The following is an 18,647-nucleotide window of genomic DNA, read 5'->3' on the forward strand; positions in this document are numbered from 1 at the left end:
GGGAGTTCCACAGTTTAACTATGCATTGTGTGAAGAAATACTTCATTTTATCTGTTTTGAATCTCTCACCCTGCAGCTTCAGCAGATGACCCCGCATTCTAGTATTATGAGAGAAATTCACATGCTCATTCATTCATTCATTCATTCATTCATTCATTCATTCATTCATTCATTCAAATATGTATACCCTCTTTTTGTCCCCAATGGGGATCCAACACAGCTTACAACATCATTCTCTCCTCCTCCATCTTAGCATCACAGCAACAAGCTTGTGAGGTAAGTTAGGATGAGAGGGAGTGACTGGCTCCAGATCACCCAGTGAGCTTCCATAGTAGATTGGGGATGCAAATGAGAGTGTCCCAGATCCTTATCGAGCACTCTAACTACTACACCACATTTCATCTGGTGTTATCATTTAGCTATCATGGCTAACAAGTTGTCAATAGACATTGTGGAGAAATGCACTTCATTTTGGGGGCTACAAAACCCCCCACCGTCATGTTATAAAACACAAGGACAGGAAAAGGGAGATGTTAACGGCTCTCAAGCAACTTCATCCAATTGATGGTTCCCCCAAGCACCCATTCCTAAATGCTTGGATATGCAAAGGCTCTAGCAAGCAAAGAACAATCAAGGGGTATCTCACACCCTGGCAGCAGTGTGACACCTTGGAGGATATAGAGACTTGGGAATGCCAAATGCTGGCCCTCTAGTCTAACTGACAAGCAGGTAGCAGTAGAAATACCAGGGAGAAGCAGAAAAACTCCTTCAAGAGTCAGGCAGACTCAGGAGAGAGGCACATTGTCAGGTGAAGATGTGAGACAACAGTTGAATGCTTTGATGCATTGGAGGGCTGAAACAGAACAGAGCTTGTGGGTCAGTGCAGCTGTTCTGCGACAGATCTAATATGGGAGAGGGTTCAGTTCCTTCCCTCCACTGACATCTTTTGATTAAAAATTCTGCACCACCTTCCTTGTACACATACCAATAGGGAAGACATCTGATTAAACATTTGACTGCCACTGTCTGGTCTAGATTTGGCGCCTACTGCCTCTGTCATGCAGGAGGGCTAAACACAGAGGCCATGGATGCAGAGACTGCACACAGAATACCCCTCTTAGCCCCTCCCCACTTCCCCCCAAGAATTTGCAGTGGGGTACCAGCTCATCCCTATCCCTATCCACCCTCACTAGTAATTCAGCAACACTAATGAATTCAAATTGAAAACGATATAATTTATCTAAATCAAATTTAGCAAAATCAGATTTCATGCAGATGCACAAATTTGATTAAGTTGATCTCAGAGGTTCATTAATGCAAAAGGGATCTTTGCATCTGCATCATTAGCCCTCCGAAACACAATTCCCTTCTTGCCTGAAGAGAAACAAAAATTTGCCAACAAAGGCCCAGCCAGAACCTACAATTAAAGCTGGACAAATCTCCAGGCACCCTGGAGCCCCAGCTTATAATCCTCATGTTCACCTGCATTTACTGTGTCTACAAAATTGTTACTGCAGCACTTTTTCATTTCAGTTTTAACAACTAGAAAACTTTAACCTAGATACATTGGTTCAGCTGTTTTACTAACCAAATGTTTGAGGACAATGAATCTGGCTGTTTGATGAAGCCCATAATCCCATTTGGGTTGTTTGTTAAGGATTTAAACAACCAAACTAAGTAAATGTATTCTTCAACCTCATTAAAGCAGTAATCCAGACAAATTATTTTCTGCTGTGCCTGAACTCTACCTACCCAGTTGGAACTGATTCATGGGGTCTTGCACAATAACTTACTGAAATAAAGTCTGCAGGTTTTTTGTGTGTGGCTGTTTCTCAATTGTATGGTTTCTCAATGCCTTTTACTGGGAATCATTTCCTCCCAGGATTGGAGAAAGCCAAACGGCAGCGTATGAGCAGACTTGCTGGATCAGATCCACCTAGTTGCATTTTTCTCTAACATTGGCTAGCCACATTTCTATAGGAGGCTCACAAGCAGGGCACAATGACAACCTTCCATTGTTGCCTGCCTGCAGTATCTAATATTCAGAGTTATACTGCCTGTGTACATGAAGGCTCAATTTAGCCTTTATGGCTACTACATTTTTCCTGCAGAATCCCCCCATGAATTTGTAGAATTCCTTGTCAAACCCTCTAACATAGTGACCATCACCAGATCATGAATTCTGTGAGTGCATTTTGCATCATGTGACATAGTACAGTCAGCTTTGCAGGATGGTCCTGAGTTCTAGCATTAGCAGAGAGGAAGAAGAAAATCTTTCAGTATGATTCATTTTTTAAAAAAATCTGCAATTTGGGCGCCTGTGGGAAATCACTTGTGGGTAAATGATGGGAAAACTCTTCCTCCTGTATAATGCTTAGGCCATGATAGCAGCAGTCATTCCTGACCCCTCCAATACAACACATAGAGAGGGGTGTGGGAACCACTTCCCCATACTATCTGGGGAGGGCCAAGGCAAGTTCTTGCCTCTGAACCCAAAGCCCACTGCCAATAGTCCACCCTCCCCCTTATGCATCCCGAGCCCCATGCAACAGCCTTCAAGGTCACCATCAACAAGTCCTACTTGCTGAAGATACAAGAAGCTGAAGATACAAGGAGATAAAAGATAATACTGGAAGCTGCTGGGCAATGCAGAAGTGTCAGATTCCAAATGTAACTGCAGACCCTTTAAGACAGGGGTGGGGAACCTTTTTCCTGCCAAGGGCCATTTGCACATTTATGACATCATTCAGGGGCCATACCAGGTGTAGATCTCCGGGTGGGGGGGGGGAGAGGCGAGGGCTGCCAGGTCTCCAGCCACCACCTGGAGGTTGGCAACCCCAGGGGAGGCCACACAGAGAAGGCCTGCGGGGTGCCCCCCTCCCCCTCCCAGGCAGAAGGGCAGCCAGCAGTAGGCCCGAGCAAACGACGTGCCAGGGAGGCGCAGCCCACAGTTGATCGGTAAGGGAGGAAGGAAAACAGAAAGAGGAAAAGGGAGAGAGGGAGAAAGGGAGAGAAAGGGAGAAAGAAATGGAGAGAGAGGGAGAAAGAAAGAAAAGGACGGAGGGAGACAAAAAAAAGGACGGAGGGAGACAAAGACAGAGACAGAAAAAGAGGGAGAAAGAGGGAGAGAAAGGAGAAAGAGTGACAGAAAAAGAGGAAGAGAGAAAAGCCTTCCCCCCCACCCACACACACACACCCGGCGGCGCACAGAGCCCCGCGCGACCGGGCCCCAGTCTCCATGTCCTCTCCTCCCCAGAGTCCACAAAAGGGCCCCCCCGAAGCCCAATCGGCTCCTGCATGCATGCTCTGCCGCTGGGAGCCGCCAGCCTCTTTCCCCCTCCCTCTCGCTGCTCAACAGCCGACAGTCGGCGAGAGGAGGTCCAAAGGGCGCCGCAGCGCCGCTGTAAGCCGTGGTGCCAGGAACACCCTCTGGGAGGGCCGGCCTGCGCCCCGCCTCTGCAGCAGGGTCCCAGAGCTCCCGAGGGCCACAAAAATGTCCTCAGGGGCCGCATATGGCCCCCGGGCCTGAGGTTCCCCACCCCTGCTTTAAGAAGAACTACTTGCCCTAGGAAGACAGGGCCTGGCTGGGCCTAGCTGAATGTGCTCCAGTTGACCTCAGTCTGGTTCTAGCAGCCATTGAGACAAGTTGTTGGCCTTTGGGCTTGCCTCTAGCCCAGCCTGACTAGTCTTGCTGGTATTAACTCTTGCATGAATTTGCCTTGGAGGGTGGATGATGAGAAGGGGCACTTGAGCATCATGTATACCAGTAGGTGGAAGGGTGGGATAACAAAGCCAGTGTTGCACAGTGGTTAGTGTGTTGGGCTATGACCTGAGAGACCTGGTTTCAAATATCCACTCAGACACAAAGTTTGCTTGGGCTAGTCAGTAGTTCTCTTCCTAACCTGCCACATAGGGTTTTTCTAAGGATGAAATTAGGATGAAATCATGTCCCTATCTCGAGTTTCTTGAACAAAACACAGAGAAAAAATGTATAGATAGACAATATAGGGGGTGTAAGAGCCAGGCAGGTTTCTCTAGGCAGTTTTCTAGTTCTGGAAGCTGCCCACCTGTCGCTAAGCCTGTCACGTTCTCAGTCTCCATCTTCAAGTCCACATCCACCTTTCTCATGAAGCACTTGTCCTAAGCCTTTCATCCTCATCCCTCCACCAAAAGGAAAGCTGATTCCATGCGCCTGCACTTGTCACCCATGGCTCTTTGCCTCTCTTCCCTCCTCTCCCTTTGTCTTCCCTTCCAATTTAGACTGGAAGCTCCTCAAGGAAGGGACCTATATTTTTATGTCTGTGTGTGCAGTGTCATATTTATAGATGGTGCTGTGATTACCATAAATTATTACCATAAGTAATTAGGTTTGGGGTATAGAATCTCCCTCTCTGCTGGGCACACATACATTCTCCCCTGCATATTTCCACTCATGGCGAGGCCTTGACTCACTCTCTTTTCTGAGCACACCCATCAGGATGCCACATTTCAGGCCAGACAGCTGATTCCCGTCCCTCCGCACTCGAAGCAATGGCCTTCCCTAAATTCTGTCCATCTGCAAATTCCTGCTTCCTTCATTTCTCTCTCTTCCCTCCCCCACCAAATTTAATGTTATTCTTTTGGCCTGACATGTTGCTGGCAGCTTCAGTATGCAAAGGAGTAATTAACCTAGTCTTTCCTTCTCCTTCTTCTCATTAATGAAGATGTCCAATAAGTCTGGTTTAGCTTGCCTTCCTTGATGCCCTGCTTGCACCGCTACACCACAGTCTAGCCAGCTACTTTATTTTAAGATATGTGGGCATGTTTTTTTTAAAATATCTACAACTGCTGTTCCAGGCAACCTGCTGCAATGGTAGTCTTCATTGGGCACTGAATTGAAATGCTTTTTTTTAAAGTCCACATTATTAAGCCATCATACAACTATTGCTATTACTGTTGATCATTTCAAGGCTGTGTTCAGCAGGCTGATGATATGCAACTATTTATCTCTAGGGCAATTTATATCTAGCAGGAAATATGAGTGTCCCTCTGTCCACAATGCATCTCGACAGTGAACACTATAATGGGAGGATAAACCCAGGTTCCCCCCCCCCCAATTTTGTTTTCAGTATATGGATAAAGAAGGAAAGCAGGGGAAAGACACTTAGGGGAAGAGAAAAAACATAATATACAAATTAACAGTGCTCAAGCTCAGCTGATCAATCATCCCCCCAAAATACTAGCTATGTAAAAACTGAACTAATTTAGACCATTATAAATTTTGGATGCAGTTAATAAAAATCTTACTGACTACTATAGCCAAATAATTGGTATAAATCTTACTTATCTGCTATAACTATAAGCACAATGTTAACTCTATCCACAGTGAGTGATATATCCACAGTAAATAGTATCTGAAAAGAACATTCTAACATCTTATAGGAACAAACCATTATCGCCTTCTTAGAAATAATTTAGCATTTATCATATGTTTATATCTTAAGACTGTCTACAATGTCATGAGACGACAAGAGTCACTGGAAAAGACCGTCATGATAGGAAAAGTTGAGGGCAGCAGGAAAAGAGGAAGACCCAACAAGAGTGGATTGACTCAATAAAGGAAGCCACAGCCTTCAATTTGCAAGATCTGAGCAAGGCTGTCATTTTGGAGGACTTTCATTCATAGGGTCGCCATGAGTCAGAAGCGACTTGACGGCACTTAACACACACACACACAACATCTAACATTCAACAATGTTAACTGATTTTACATGTATTGATCAAACCCAGGTTTTATAGTGTAGGGTCAAACAGATTGTCCTTCCCCAGGCCAAGGTCTGGCAGGGCTGTGGAAAATACCGTTGCTCATGGTGGAAAATAGATATAGGCATCAGCAGGTAGTAAGCAGGATTACACAAACAATTTAGGTTGCAAGAATCTGGGATGACAGGCAAAATTCCAGGACCATGGACAGAGAACACAGGCTCAATGAAGGTTGCAGCAGAGCTAGCTTTCTAAGGATGAGGTTCTTTTCAGTTTATTTTAGGATTTTTTTTAAAAATCTGTTTTTTTCCATTAAGTTATAATACATTTATTCTGTTTTTTATTCTTTCTATTGGTTTTAGTGGGAAACGTTTTTTTCTGCCTGTTTGTTTTTGGTTTGTTTTCCAACCACCTAGAACGTGATTCTTGGGGATCGTTTCCTTTATTGAAAGATCCTTCCTTCCAAATTTTAGACAGATGGGAGGAACGGATCCAAATTTATGGGGAAATCACTTGCAGAGTGGGCAGAGCAGATATTTGGCAACTAAGAAAGCAGATTGAGGGCACAGTTCATATCATATATGGGCATCTTAGTTATGAATCCACCTAAGTGCACCCAAGCAAGGGATGGGTGGGTTTGTTATTAAGCAAAAACAGTGTGCCCAGGTGAGTATTGAACCCTGCCCCCTCTCCTTACACTGACATGACTGAAACATTTTTCTCCCTATCTGAGTCTGAAGTGAGCCAAGCTGGGTGAAAAATGCTTTCAGAACTAAGGCAGAGAGGTAAGATACGGGAGGGGGCAGGGGTAATTGCCCACACTGGCACATTCTGTTGTTCTGTTTGACCTCTCCCCCCCACCCCGCCGCACATTTAAAGTACACTATAATGGGAGGACAAACCCAAGTTTTATAGTGTAGGGTCAAATAGATTGTCCTTCCCCAGGCCAAGGTCTGGCAGGGCTGTGGAAAATACCTTTGCTCATGGTAGAAAATAGATATAGGCATCAGCAGGTAGTAAGCAGGATTACACAAACAATTTAGGTTGCAAGAATCAAGTTGCAAGATTCTGGTTGCAAGAATTTAACTGTGAATGGGAGGTAATTCTACAACTCTCTCTCCCTCTCCGTCTCCCTCATATCCAGTAAATATTAAATGCTAATTGGGTCATCAGTTTAAAACATACTTCAGTACTTTTTAAAAAAGTTATTCACACCAATAGACATCACTCAGTAATCTAAATATATTTCTTCTCTACAACATACTCTAGTAGATGCCTAATTGTGTTACATCCTGGGCCTTTTGCAAAGCAGCACCTTTAAGGAATACATACAATCCTCTAACCTTCTCCAACCATTCACTTGTGTGCTGCAGTGCAGCGCTTCTGTTAAGAATTACCACCCAATACCACCTTGGGAGCTTTACAACATAGGTTAGGAGACAAAAAATCAGGAGACCATGGGACAGTTATCATAAAGCTACTAGAAATTCTCTAAGCTGTTATTCTGAAGCATTGTGGACTCCTGGAACAGTGACACCGCATATGTAAAAAATACATGAATGGGACTTTGCCTGTCTTTTTTGTCTATCAGGACTGATAGCAGGGGTGATGATGAGATTTCTCCTAGGAAATAACACCATTATGTTAAAATGAAATTGCAGCTGTCAAGAGATCACAGATCCATCTTCATCATTGATCTGTTGCATCTCATCTGGTCTCTCTCTCTGTTCGGGTGTACCATGTTAGGATAATGAATGTACAGCATATGTATTCAGAGAGCACAGCAGACTTAGCATATATGCCAGCATGTACAAACCTAGTAGGCACTGCTCCAGATGCATCAGAATTGCAAGCCAACAAGAGCCACTGTGCATGTATTATCCAAGGAAAACCCTACCTGAGCTAGCAATCTGATTGCTGCAAACAACACTTTAGAAAGGCTGATCTATCTGTGCAATCTTTTGGGTAGCAAGATCTGTGTGTAGCTCTGCTGATTGGCAGGCATCCATAACATTTACATTTCTGTTGAATCACTTTCTCCTTTTTGAATGCCAGACCAAGTGCCAGAATAATTGATATATATATATAAACATTGGTTTCCCACTCCTACGCACAAAGCCAGCTGGGTGACCTTGGCTAATCACAGTTCTCTTCGAGCTCTCTTGACCTCACCTATCTCACCTGGTGTCTGTTGTGGGGAGAGGAAGGGAAGGAGATTGTAAGACATTCTGATTCTCCTTAAAAGGTAGAGAAAATTGGCATATAAAACAACTCCCTCTTCTTCTTCTTCTTCTTCTCCTTCTCCTTCTCCTCCTCCTCCTCCTCCTCCTCTCATGACATAGATCTTGATGCATTCCCTGTGGCAGCCCAGATGTGATGCTGAAGCCTGTAGTGGTTCCTTGAGAGAAATCATGGGTATCTAAAAGGAAATCAATCCCAATGGTTGGGATGGGATTTGTGTGTGTGTGTGTGATTCTACTTCTTCAGTAGCAGAGTTAGTAGTGTGTTCTTCAGCAACTGCTTCTGGGGATGGTGCAAGGTGGAGGTTCTCAGGAGATTTGGGCCATGATTTGTATCAGGGTCCTGTATCCCTGGGTCATCTACCACTGAACACATGACATTCTTGACTGGAGAATCTGGGGATTCATAGACAGATACTTTACATGTGCTTTCCCACTGAAATCTGGCCTCTTTCACACCTGGATATGGTATGAGATGTTCAGATGCAAGTATGAGATCCTGAAGTTTCTTCTTGAAATCGCTCGGGGGTGAATCATTACCCAGTCATCTGGACTGGCAGAAGCTGGGTGATTCTGTGTTTTGAAGGTGAAGAAAAAGTTCAAAAAAAGAAAAGAAAAAAGGATGCATCTGTAACCAAATACCACTGTAAGGAGCATAGTCAGCAGGTCCCTCCGGCTCAATTACAACATTCTGAAGAGTCTAAATGGACTGGGACAATCTGGTTACCCTGCCATTGACCCTTGGAAAAAATCATGCCAACTGTGATATGGGAGTTAATCAATAAAGTATTAAGCACTTGACCATTGCTTTATTACCAGTCAGCAAAGATTTGTGTAAAGTAGGGCTTGTCAAACACACTTACACATGTCACTGTCCAAGGAGGGGATGAATTTAACAGGCAAAGCTAGTAGTATTCCTGATGTAATAGAACTTGAAACATATTTCAGATGGGCAGAGGGGCATTTAAAGCATTTCCTTTGCATACCACATGGTCTCTTTGCAGTTAATTCAGAGCAGGCTGAGAACTTAGTCCATGAATTTGGTGGCTTGTGCAGTAGCAGCATTCGAGTTGCCATTTTCATGCATTTTGTAACAAAAGAGCAGTTATAGCAAATGGATGATGGACTGGAGAGGGCTATTCACCGCCCCCCCCCCCAGCAAGCTGCCATGACACTTTTTACAGAGTCTCACTCTGGCTACATGTTACCTGTCCTCCTTTCAAAAAGGGAGATCAAATGGAAGTGAAGGTAGGAGAATTACGGTCCATAGGACTGCCTAAAGAGGGATGACAAGGGGAGCCATATTCTGGGGGCCCTGGTCCCCCCTGAAAGCCCATGTTGCTGGGCAAGGCATGCGAGCTGTATTCCTAGGAAATTTGGATTGGATTTGAGTTGGTGAGGGGTTCTAGAGGGAATCTGTGGTGGCTCTTGGAAGCACTGTACATCCCCCAACACAGTAAACATCCAAGGAATGACTGAAGGAAGTAAAAACAGTATTGGAAGGGTGAGCAAAATGTTTCAAGGAAGGGTCCATGCAACTGTAAGGGACTGGACTGTAGAGTTTCACCTGAGGTGTATTTTTGGCATAGATTTGGAAACTTCTCTTTGATAAAACAAAAACTTTTGCTGTCCTTTCCTTTGACTGCCCTGGTTACTCATACCTTACCTTTCCTAAACTTGCAGAGTAGTAGAGGTCTTGGGACATGTTCTGCCTTGCTCCAGCAAACTCCGTTTTTGTAAAATGTTGCAAATTTTAAATGGTAATGCCCTTGTTTAGAAGACATCAAAGGAGAAGTGAACATTTATCAGTTACCATACAGAAACAAATAGCATGTGGTACAGTTAGGTATGCCTTACTTGTAGGAAGGAGGGAAGTTAGTCTTAGGTTTTTATTTCACTTTCAGAATTGGCAGAGTTTACTAAACTTGGTATGTATAAATAAAGATGCTGTGTTCAATAGAATTATGCTCTTCCTGGACCATACCACCTGAGGCTGCAGGTAGAGGTATGGATTGGATCAATGCTAATAATAAATTTAAATACTGCCCTATATACAAAAATAGCATATTACAGGAAAGGAAAGACTGTCTGAAACCTTCTTTCTGAATTGCCAGGGTGTTTTTTTAAAAATGTGCAGACATGTTAAAAAATATGGGGCAGCGTTCCAACTTGCAGCTACCCATTTGCAGCCTCAGGTGGTACCACCCAGGAAAGGGGCCACAACTTGGACCTGCAGGATATATAAACTGGCTTCCAGTCTTTGAACACCAAGATTCCTCTAGAATCCTTACGGCTGAGAAAGGGTTACAGCAATAAGCCACATGATTTATATCGGCAGCAGGCAAGCCTTTTAGTGGTCACTGCAGACGAGACCTGCTAAAAAGCTCTGCTCTCTTGAAGCTGCCCGCCTTTCTCCTCTCCTCCTTCCACACCATTAGCCAGATATTAACCTCTTTTTCACAGCTGGCTCCTTCCTCTAGCGAGAGCCAAGTTCAGAGGTCAAGCTCGCCAGCGTCTAAGGAAAAGGCATCTGCCTCCATGGCTGATTTTTATTTTAGTGCCCGATGGGCTGCATTGATGGATTTTCACAGCTGTGTGAGCCATTTCCCATGGCTTGAGGAAAAAAGAAACAATCCAGGGGAGATTGGGTGCAAAACACCGTTTGCAGGATAGGCTCCGGGGCTCACTTTCCCAAGCCCACCTCCAGACAAAGCCAATCTGCAAAATCAAGGAGTAGGGCTTTTCAAGCTGCAGGTATGGGTGTGGGAAATTGCTTTTTAAAAAGATGCACCTGTATTTTTTTCTTTATTATTTTTTTCTGTAATGATGTGGAGAGAAATCACAATTCAGAGTTGTTCTTTTGTTATTTTAAAATCTTAGATTCTTTAATTTTGGAATTAAATTTAGTGGTATTAGTTAATCGATGTAATTGTTGTATCCACTGATGTGGAGAAGAAACATATTTCAGAGTGTCACCTTCCAAAGCCAATTGGAATGAAATTATCTGGGGATGTACCTTTCAAGGGGTCCCCCATCTTGCAAAACTGCAGACAAAGAAGGGGAAAAATTTCCCACTTTTAGAGTCAGTTAAAATTCCCCCTTGTACAAGGAAGCATGACAACATTGGCATGTGAGTTTTTGTGTCTTTTCCAGGATGTTTAAGTGGCAGGGTGTGTATGTATGTGTGTGTGTGCAGAGGTCTGGCAGAGAGTAAAAAGCCGGGTCCAAGGTCAACGTGTAACCTGCACAAGGTCAATATCTGAGGACAGAGAACTGGTGAATGTGATGAGGTCAGGGTTGGGAGAGTGGTAGGGTTGCCAGGTCCCTCTTCACCACCGGCAGGAGGTATTGGGGGAGGAGCCTGAGGAGGGCAGGGTTTGGAGAGGGGAGTTCAATGCCATAGAGTCCAATCGCCAAAGCGGCCATTTTCTCCAGGGGAACTGATCTCTATCAGCTGGAGATCAGTTGTAATAGCAGGAGATCTCCTGCCACCACCTCTTCCCCAATGGAGAGGTAGTCTAAATATGTAAAACTGCTCACATTTATTCCTTTGTGTATTCTCCTTCATTGAATTTACACTGTAATCTCAGGGCAGACTTTTTTGCTTAGGTTACTTAGTAAATCGCTACACACGCCACTGATATAGTAATAATAACAATAACAATAATAATAACAATAACAATGCCTTTTAGCCCTGACCTGGATGGCCCAGGCTAGCCTGATCTCGTCAGATCTCAGAAGCTAAGCAGGGTCAGCCCTGGTTAGTATTTGGATGGGAGACCACCAAGGAATACCAGGGTTGCTGTGCAGAGGAAGGCACTGGCAAACCACCTCTGTTAGTCTCTTGCCATGAAAACCCCCCAAAAAGGGGTTGCCATAAGTTGGCTGCGACTTGACGGCACTTTACACACACAATGCCTTTTTTTCACCCCCAGAGCTACTGAAGCAGATGCTAATTTCCCCCCAGCTCTTAGAGGCAAAGTGGCAAACTGCAGGCTGCGACCGTTTCAAAGTGGAATGGAGTATCTTTTATCACTCCCCACAGAGACAAGGCAAGAAAAAGCTGTTTGCCTCAGCAAAAGGCTTTGAGCTGCGTCCGAGCCCCTTTATGTCCAAGCAGGAGAGAATTCTAATGATTATTGACCCTGCTCTGAAGGAAGGCTGCATTATAATATCTCCAAATCAATAGAATCAAGAGCCAAGCGGTGGGGGGGAAAGGCAAGGCCTTGGCAAACTACAGAAAATTGCATTTTGCTCTGGCCTCTTAAAAAGTTTGCGGAGCATCTATTAGTGGTCCCCAAAGCCTTTTCCTTCTAATTGCCATGTCTGACAATTCGAGATCGCACTGGGACTGGCGGAAAGGCAGATAATGGACCCTCTCTAATTGCTTCCCAGTTCTCTGAGTCATCCAACACTTTGGAGATGGCAAAGGGGAAGCACTGCTGTTTTTGACTGGAGGAGGTAACCAGCTTTTAAAAAAGCCCCTGAAGAACAAACGTACAATTCAAAGCCAAGTTTCCGAGGGAATCAGTGGCTCTCAGGCGCAGAGTTTTCCTATTGTTTTTAGGGGTGCTTTTGACCTGAATCGTCCTTCAATAGGGTTGCCAGGTTGACCCTGGCCACCAGTGGGCGATGGGGGGTAGGATTGCCAGATCCAGGTTGGGAAACTCATGGAGATTTAGCCTGGGGAGGCCAGGGAACTCAGTGGGGGTACAATACCATAGAGTCCACCCTCCAAAGCATCCATTTTCTCCAGGGGAACTAAGCCCTGTAGTCTGGAGATCAGCTGTATTTCCAAGGGATCCCCAGATTCCACCTGGAAGCTGGCATCCCTATCCTGCAGAGTTTTAATCATGGCCTAGAGAGAGATGGAGCCATCTTTCTGCAGACTAGAAGGATGAGCAGCTTTCACAAACCCCCAAAAAAAGATGAGAAAAGAAGGGAGTGGGATACTGAGCAAGTGTGGTGAGAGCCAGCGTGGTGTAGTGGTTAAGAGCAGTGGTATGGAGTGGTGGAGTCTGATCTGGAGAACCAGGTTCAATTCCCCACTCCTCCACATTAGCGGCGGACACTGATCTGGTGAACTGGATTTGTTTCCCCACTCCTACATATGAAGCCAGCTGGGTGACCTTGGGCTAGTCTCACTCTCTCAGCCGCACCTACCTCACAGGGTGTCTGTTGTGGGGAGGGTAAGGGAAGGTGATTGTAAGCTGGTTTGATTCTCCCTTAAGTGGTAAAGAAAGTCTTCTTCTTCTTCTTCTCCTCCTCCTCCTCCCCCTCCTTCCCCAAGTCATGCTCCTCATATGCTGACCCATCCCACTCAGTCAAAGAAAGAAAAAGTGAGCCCTCAGCCAAGAGCAGGGGTATCAAACATAAGGCCCGTGGCTGGCTCCGGCTCCTACAGAGCTCCTATCTGGCCCATGAGCCAGCCAAGGCAGCCACTCTCCCCACTCTCGATCTGGGCTGGCGAGGGATGGCTCGGCCCCCAGCAAGTGACATTTATGTCATATCCGGCCCCCGTAACAAATGAGTTTGACACCCCTGGCCTAGAGGGTGTCTGCAGAGGGAGGGAGGGAGAAATCAGTGGAAATCGATGCAAACGTATATATGAGTATTGGCTCCTTTTTTAAACAAAAAAAGCACTGGCTTTAACATTCCTCCTTCTCCTCCTGTCTGGGAAGAAATCATGCTGGGCAGAGTGATGCCCGCATTGCTTTAATTTCCCAAGGGATGCCTCCCAGTGTGACATGATGCCGGCAGGGGACTAGGTGCGCCTTGTGTTATTTTATTCCACACAATGGGCTGTGATGTGTCAAAACACGACAAGCCAGCCAGCACGCGTCACCAGCCCGACCCCAGCACAGAGCCTTGCAGGGCTGCGCAGAAGCTAATAATATCAGGTACGGATTAGCCTTGCACGCCAGGCAGGTGTCGGCTGCCCCCCCCCCCCCCCCGAGACGAGAGCAGGATGGAGAGCACGTCTGTCTCGGATTCTCGGCTTTATTAACTGTTCAGAGTGAGTTACAATGACAAGATTGCAGGCTCCGGTTTAGGTTTCCAGCTTTTGATTATATGAAAGACAGAATCTGCCTTCGCCTTATTGGTCTCTTGGCACCGTTCTCATTGCCCCAATAAAACACTCAAGCCATGTCTGTGTTATTGACAGGGCAAGCTATATAATTTATTGATTGAGATTTATAACCCACCTTCTTCCTATGCATTGAGGGAGGTCGCCTTATTTCCCTAATGCTCCCAGCAGTAACAGCCGTGCCAGTCAGACAGAGAGAATTACCTAGAGCGTTTGAGGCCAACGCTATGTTGTGAGAATAACCCTCTAAAGGCTGTAACACACAACCTTTAGCTTCCTGGGGGGAACATCAGGGCACATATGTGATTAAATATGAACTCAGGGGATTGCCTTACTGTGACGCAGCCCATCATTCCATCAGGCACAGTATTGTCTAATCTGACTGGTAGTGGCTCTCTGGGGTCTCAGGTAGAGGTCTTTGACCTCACCTACTCTGTGATCTCTTTTTTAGAAACTGGAAACACTATTGGCAGAGCTTGGGACCTTCTGCATGTCAAGCAGATATTTTATCACTGAGCCACAGAGCCTCCCTGAATATTACTATTCCCAGGTTACTAAAGGCCACCCCACTGGCTCCCAGGCAACCCTCCCATCTGCTGGAGAAGCCACTAGGATCCTTCTGCTTGTTTTTGCAGTTTATCTTCGTTGGGAGGCAAGAGATGTTGTTCATGCATTTTAATGCCTCATTACACTTTAATGCAAAGTAGCAGCTTGATTGCCATGTTCAGAGAGTCGGGTCGGATGAGGGAATGACACTGAGCCGGACAAATTGGAGGCAACAAGAGACCTGGGTCACTCCAGGCCAAGGTGGAAGTCAGGCCTGCCATAATCAATGCTGGCATATCCTCAAGAGGCAATTCCAAATCAAGATGGAATTGCATCCTCCCAGAATGCAAAAGGGTACAGGTGGGTAGTAAGTTTGAAGAATGAAAAGGAAGGGGATAGCTTCTCCGCATGGGTTGTGGAGGGGGTAGGCAACAACCTCCCTGTGGTGCCACTATTATGCTCCCTCATTCTGAATTCCCATTACAAAGATTCTACCTGATATTCTTAGCCCAGAGTTAGGAAGTTCTTGGCCTGAGGTTGCTGGAGAAGGAGGGCAAGAGTCTTTTCAAGGTCTGCCCTTGCCTGTCACTTGCAAAACCGGAGCACAACTTAAGAACATTTGTTGTGATTACTTTTGCATCCTTCATAATGGTCCTGCAGAGTAATCATAGGAGGCCAGATGGACAACCTGGCTTATTAGGTGCCAAACTACTAAGCCACAGAAGTAGATATGAATTTTAAACAATGGTTTTCAGATGCTGGATTGGGGCCCACGAATGGGTCCAACCATGATTGTCATTTGTATGGTTGCTATTTAAGAAATGGGGGAGGGTGGGGAGCATGGGAGAGGCATGGAGGATGAGAGAAAACAGGAAGGAGGAGGAAATGGAGGGGCAGAAAAAGGTTTTGCACAATAAAAACAAATGTTCCCATATTGGAGTTCAAGGAGGATCTGGGTCCAGAATAGCTGAAGGCAACCTGCTACTTTCAGCTACTTCCAGGGATATAGAGTTTGTTACATTTCAGTCCCCTCCATAACCCATATCAGACCTGCTCTGGGGCCAGTGAAGAGGCACAGGCATAGCAACACCATTTCCCCTCTTCAAATGTATACCCCTCCACTCCTTGCACTGATTTTGGTGGGAAGGTTTTAACGTCTGCATTCCAAGCTACTTTATCCAGTGTTTTTGTCAAGGTTGTGTGGCTAATGCATTTTGCAAAGATACGTTTCAACTCGGTATAATAGATGCTCAAAGAAGATGCTAATGATCTGATTTGCATACTGTCCTCTCTTTCTCTCTGTCTTGGTTGTCCTTTAGGAAGCAAACTGCTGATTTTGGTGCTTTGCTTGAACTTCCCGTTGGAAGCAGAATTTTGCCCGGTGGCGTGTGTATGTTACAGCGAACCCAAGATTACCATCAGCTGCCAGCTGCAAGGACTTGGCGCCATCCCCACCGAGATCCCCATCCAGACCCAGCGCATCTTCCTGCACAATAACAAGATAACCCTGATTGGGTCCACCAGCTTCACCTCTTGCCGCAACATGTCCATCCTTTGGATCCATTCCAACAACATTAGCCTGATTGAACCTGGGGCATTTTATGGGCTTGACAAATTGGAAGAGCTTGACCTCAGTGACAATGTGAACCTGAGGTCCATCAACCCTTCCACTTTCCAGGGCCTCGTCCACCTTCATACCTTGCACCTCGATCGCTGTGGGCTGCAGGAGCTTTCCACTGGTCTTTTCCGGGGGCTGTTCTCTTTGCAGTATCTATACCTGCAGGATAACAACCTGCAGAACCTCCAGGACGACACCTTCATGGATCTTGCTAACCTCACCTATCTTTTTTTGCATGGTAATAAAATAAAGAGTTTATCGGAAAATGTCTTTCGGGGGTTGATTAACCTGGATAGGCTTCTTTTGCATCAGAACAGGGTTAGCGTGGTCCATCACAGGGCTTTCCATGACCTTGGGAAAGTGATGACCTTGTACCTTTTTAATAATAACCTGACGGTGCTTACAGGAGATACGATGGCTTTCTTGGTGTCCCTCCAGTATTTACGGCTGAATGGCAACCAATGGGTGTGTGACTGCCAAGCCCGGTCTCTCTGGGATTGGTTTAAACAGTTTAAAGGATCTTCCTCAGAACTGGAATGCCACCTGCCCCCTCACTTGGCTGGAAGGGATCTCAAACGGCTGCAGAGCTCTGACCTGGAAGGATGCATTGACTCTTTGAACCAGATAAGAACAAGCATTTTTAGCACTAAGACCAGAACTGGCAAATTGCCGACGGCCGATCCACCTCTAAATCCCCCCAACACTTCGCAAAAATGCTGCCAGCAAGAAATGGATAAATCTTTTATTTATGAAGCCAAAGGCAAGACGAGTCCATCTTCACACAGCAGCCGGGCTTCCCCAAACAACCCTCTGAAAGATAAGGAGAACATGTCCAAAACCAAGTTCCAGGGGGAGACGGACCTTTCCAAAAACGGCAGCAACAAGCAGATCAACGACTCTCCGTTTGGGACTTTCCCCAGTGTGGTGGACCCTCCATTGACCAATTTGAAACCTGAATTCTTAGGCCCAATCGATCCCTCCACAGTTCCAACCAAAAGGAGGCAGGGGTGCTCGAAAAAGAACAAATCTCGGTCGCAGTGCCGGGCCACCCAAACAGCACCCAGTTCCACATCACAGCTAAGTCCATTGATTCCCCCCTTGGTATGGAGCCTATTTTGGTTCTGTTAAACGAGCAACGTCCCCCCCCCTCCTCGATGAATGATACTTCAATCCCAGACATTTGCTTAAAAATAAAAATTAAACCCACCTCTACAAAACATTGTGAACGAGAAGAAGGTAACTTATGCCCAGAGAAAGCTTTGTTACATAAAAAGAAAAAGTTAACTGGATGCCTTTATAAAACACACACACACACAAACAAACAAAGTTGTACATAATTTATTTGTTCTTCCTGAAATCGGTGTGTTCGATCTTTCGGTCTTTGAAACTGCACTCACCCACAAGAGGTTTTGGCCAGAACAGATGGTTTTTTTAAAAAAAACAACGATTTACCATTCCTCCCCGCCCATGGAATAAAACAGAAAATAAAGGTGCAAAAAAAAAAAAAAAGTTTGCCTTTAAAAGTGTTTCTAGAAAATGTGCTTTGCAATTTGAAACGATTCTCAAATGAGGTTGCCAGGCTCCCAACTGCAGAGATGACGCAGCAGTGCCATTTTTTTACTCCTGCTTTTCTGAATCTAGCAGTTTAATCACCTTTCCTTTCTGTCATACCATGTTTACGGGAGGGGGCATTTGTTAAAGAATGCTTCCTTTTCACTCACTCAAGACTGCAGTGTATATATATATATATATATATATATATATATATATATATATATATATATATATATATATGCATTTTATTTTACTTGTGTACAAGTACGACAAAAAAAAAGATATGAAATAAAGATCTCTCTTTTTTCCCCCTCCGGATGGTTTCATCACCTCCGCACACAGACAGATGCATGCCACATGCATTTCAAGCTTGTGTTTTAATTTTTTTTTTTTGCTGCAATCACCTGGGCTGGATCATTGCTGGGAAGGGAGGTAATGAATAAGCCATGCGGCGGGCCATTAGGCAATCTCTAATTGGCATCAACAAAGGGTTCCCTCGCACGAAACGAAACCCACAGCGCTGACGGCATGGTTTCCCTCCCCTGCTGCCTTGCATATTTCAGGCTGCCTAGAATAGATGAGGAATATTTAAGGCAGGCCCTGAGCCAAGGGCTGCAAAGGCGTGGGAAGGAAAGAATCCCGAGCACTCGCAAGTCCTGGGGAAGGAGATGGAAAGAAGGAGGATATATGTGTGTGTATGTGGGAGGGGGGGGGAGGGCTTTAGTTTTCCTTCTGCTGAATAACATGCACACAGACACCAACCCAGACACATTAGAGTGGAGCCAAATTTTCATTTGGAGCCAGCGTGTTATAGTGGTTAAGAGTGGTGGTTTTAGGATTGCCACCGGCGGGAGGTTTT

At 45.3% G+C, this 18,647-nt stretch overlaps 1 protein-coding gene across 1 annotated transcript in view; it reads left to right on the top strand.

Annotated features, from left to right (window-relative positions):
- RTN4R (reticulon 4 receptor) overlaps positions 1-17,667 on the top strand; it is a 121,191-nt gene extending 103,524 nt beyond the window's left edge. The window contains exon 2 of the mRNA XM_056859362.1: positions 15,936-17,667. Coding sequence (XP_056715340.1) covers positions 15,936-17,362 — 1,427 coding nt within the window. The 3' untranslated portion in view covers positions 17,363-17,667. The remainder of the gene's footprint in view (positions 1-15,935) is intronic.
- The last annotated feature ends 980 nt before the right edge of the window (positions 17,668-18,647 follow it).

The sequence above is a fragment of the Euleptes europaea genome, chromosome 13 (genome assembly GCF_029931775.1).
Source record: "Euleptes europaea isolate rEulEur1 chromosome 13, rEulEur1.hap1, whole genome shotgun sequence".
NCBI lineage: Eukaryota > Metazoa > Chordata > Lepidosauria > Squamata > Sphaerodactylidae > Euleptes > Euleptes europaea.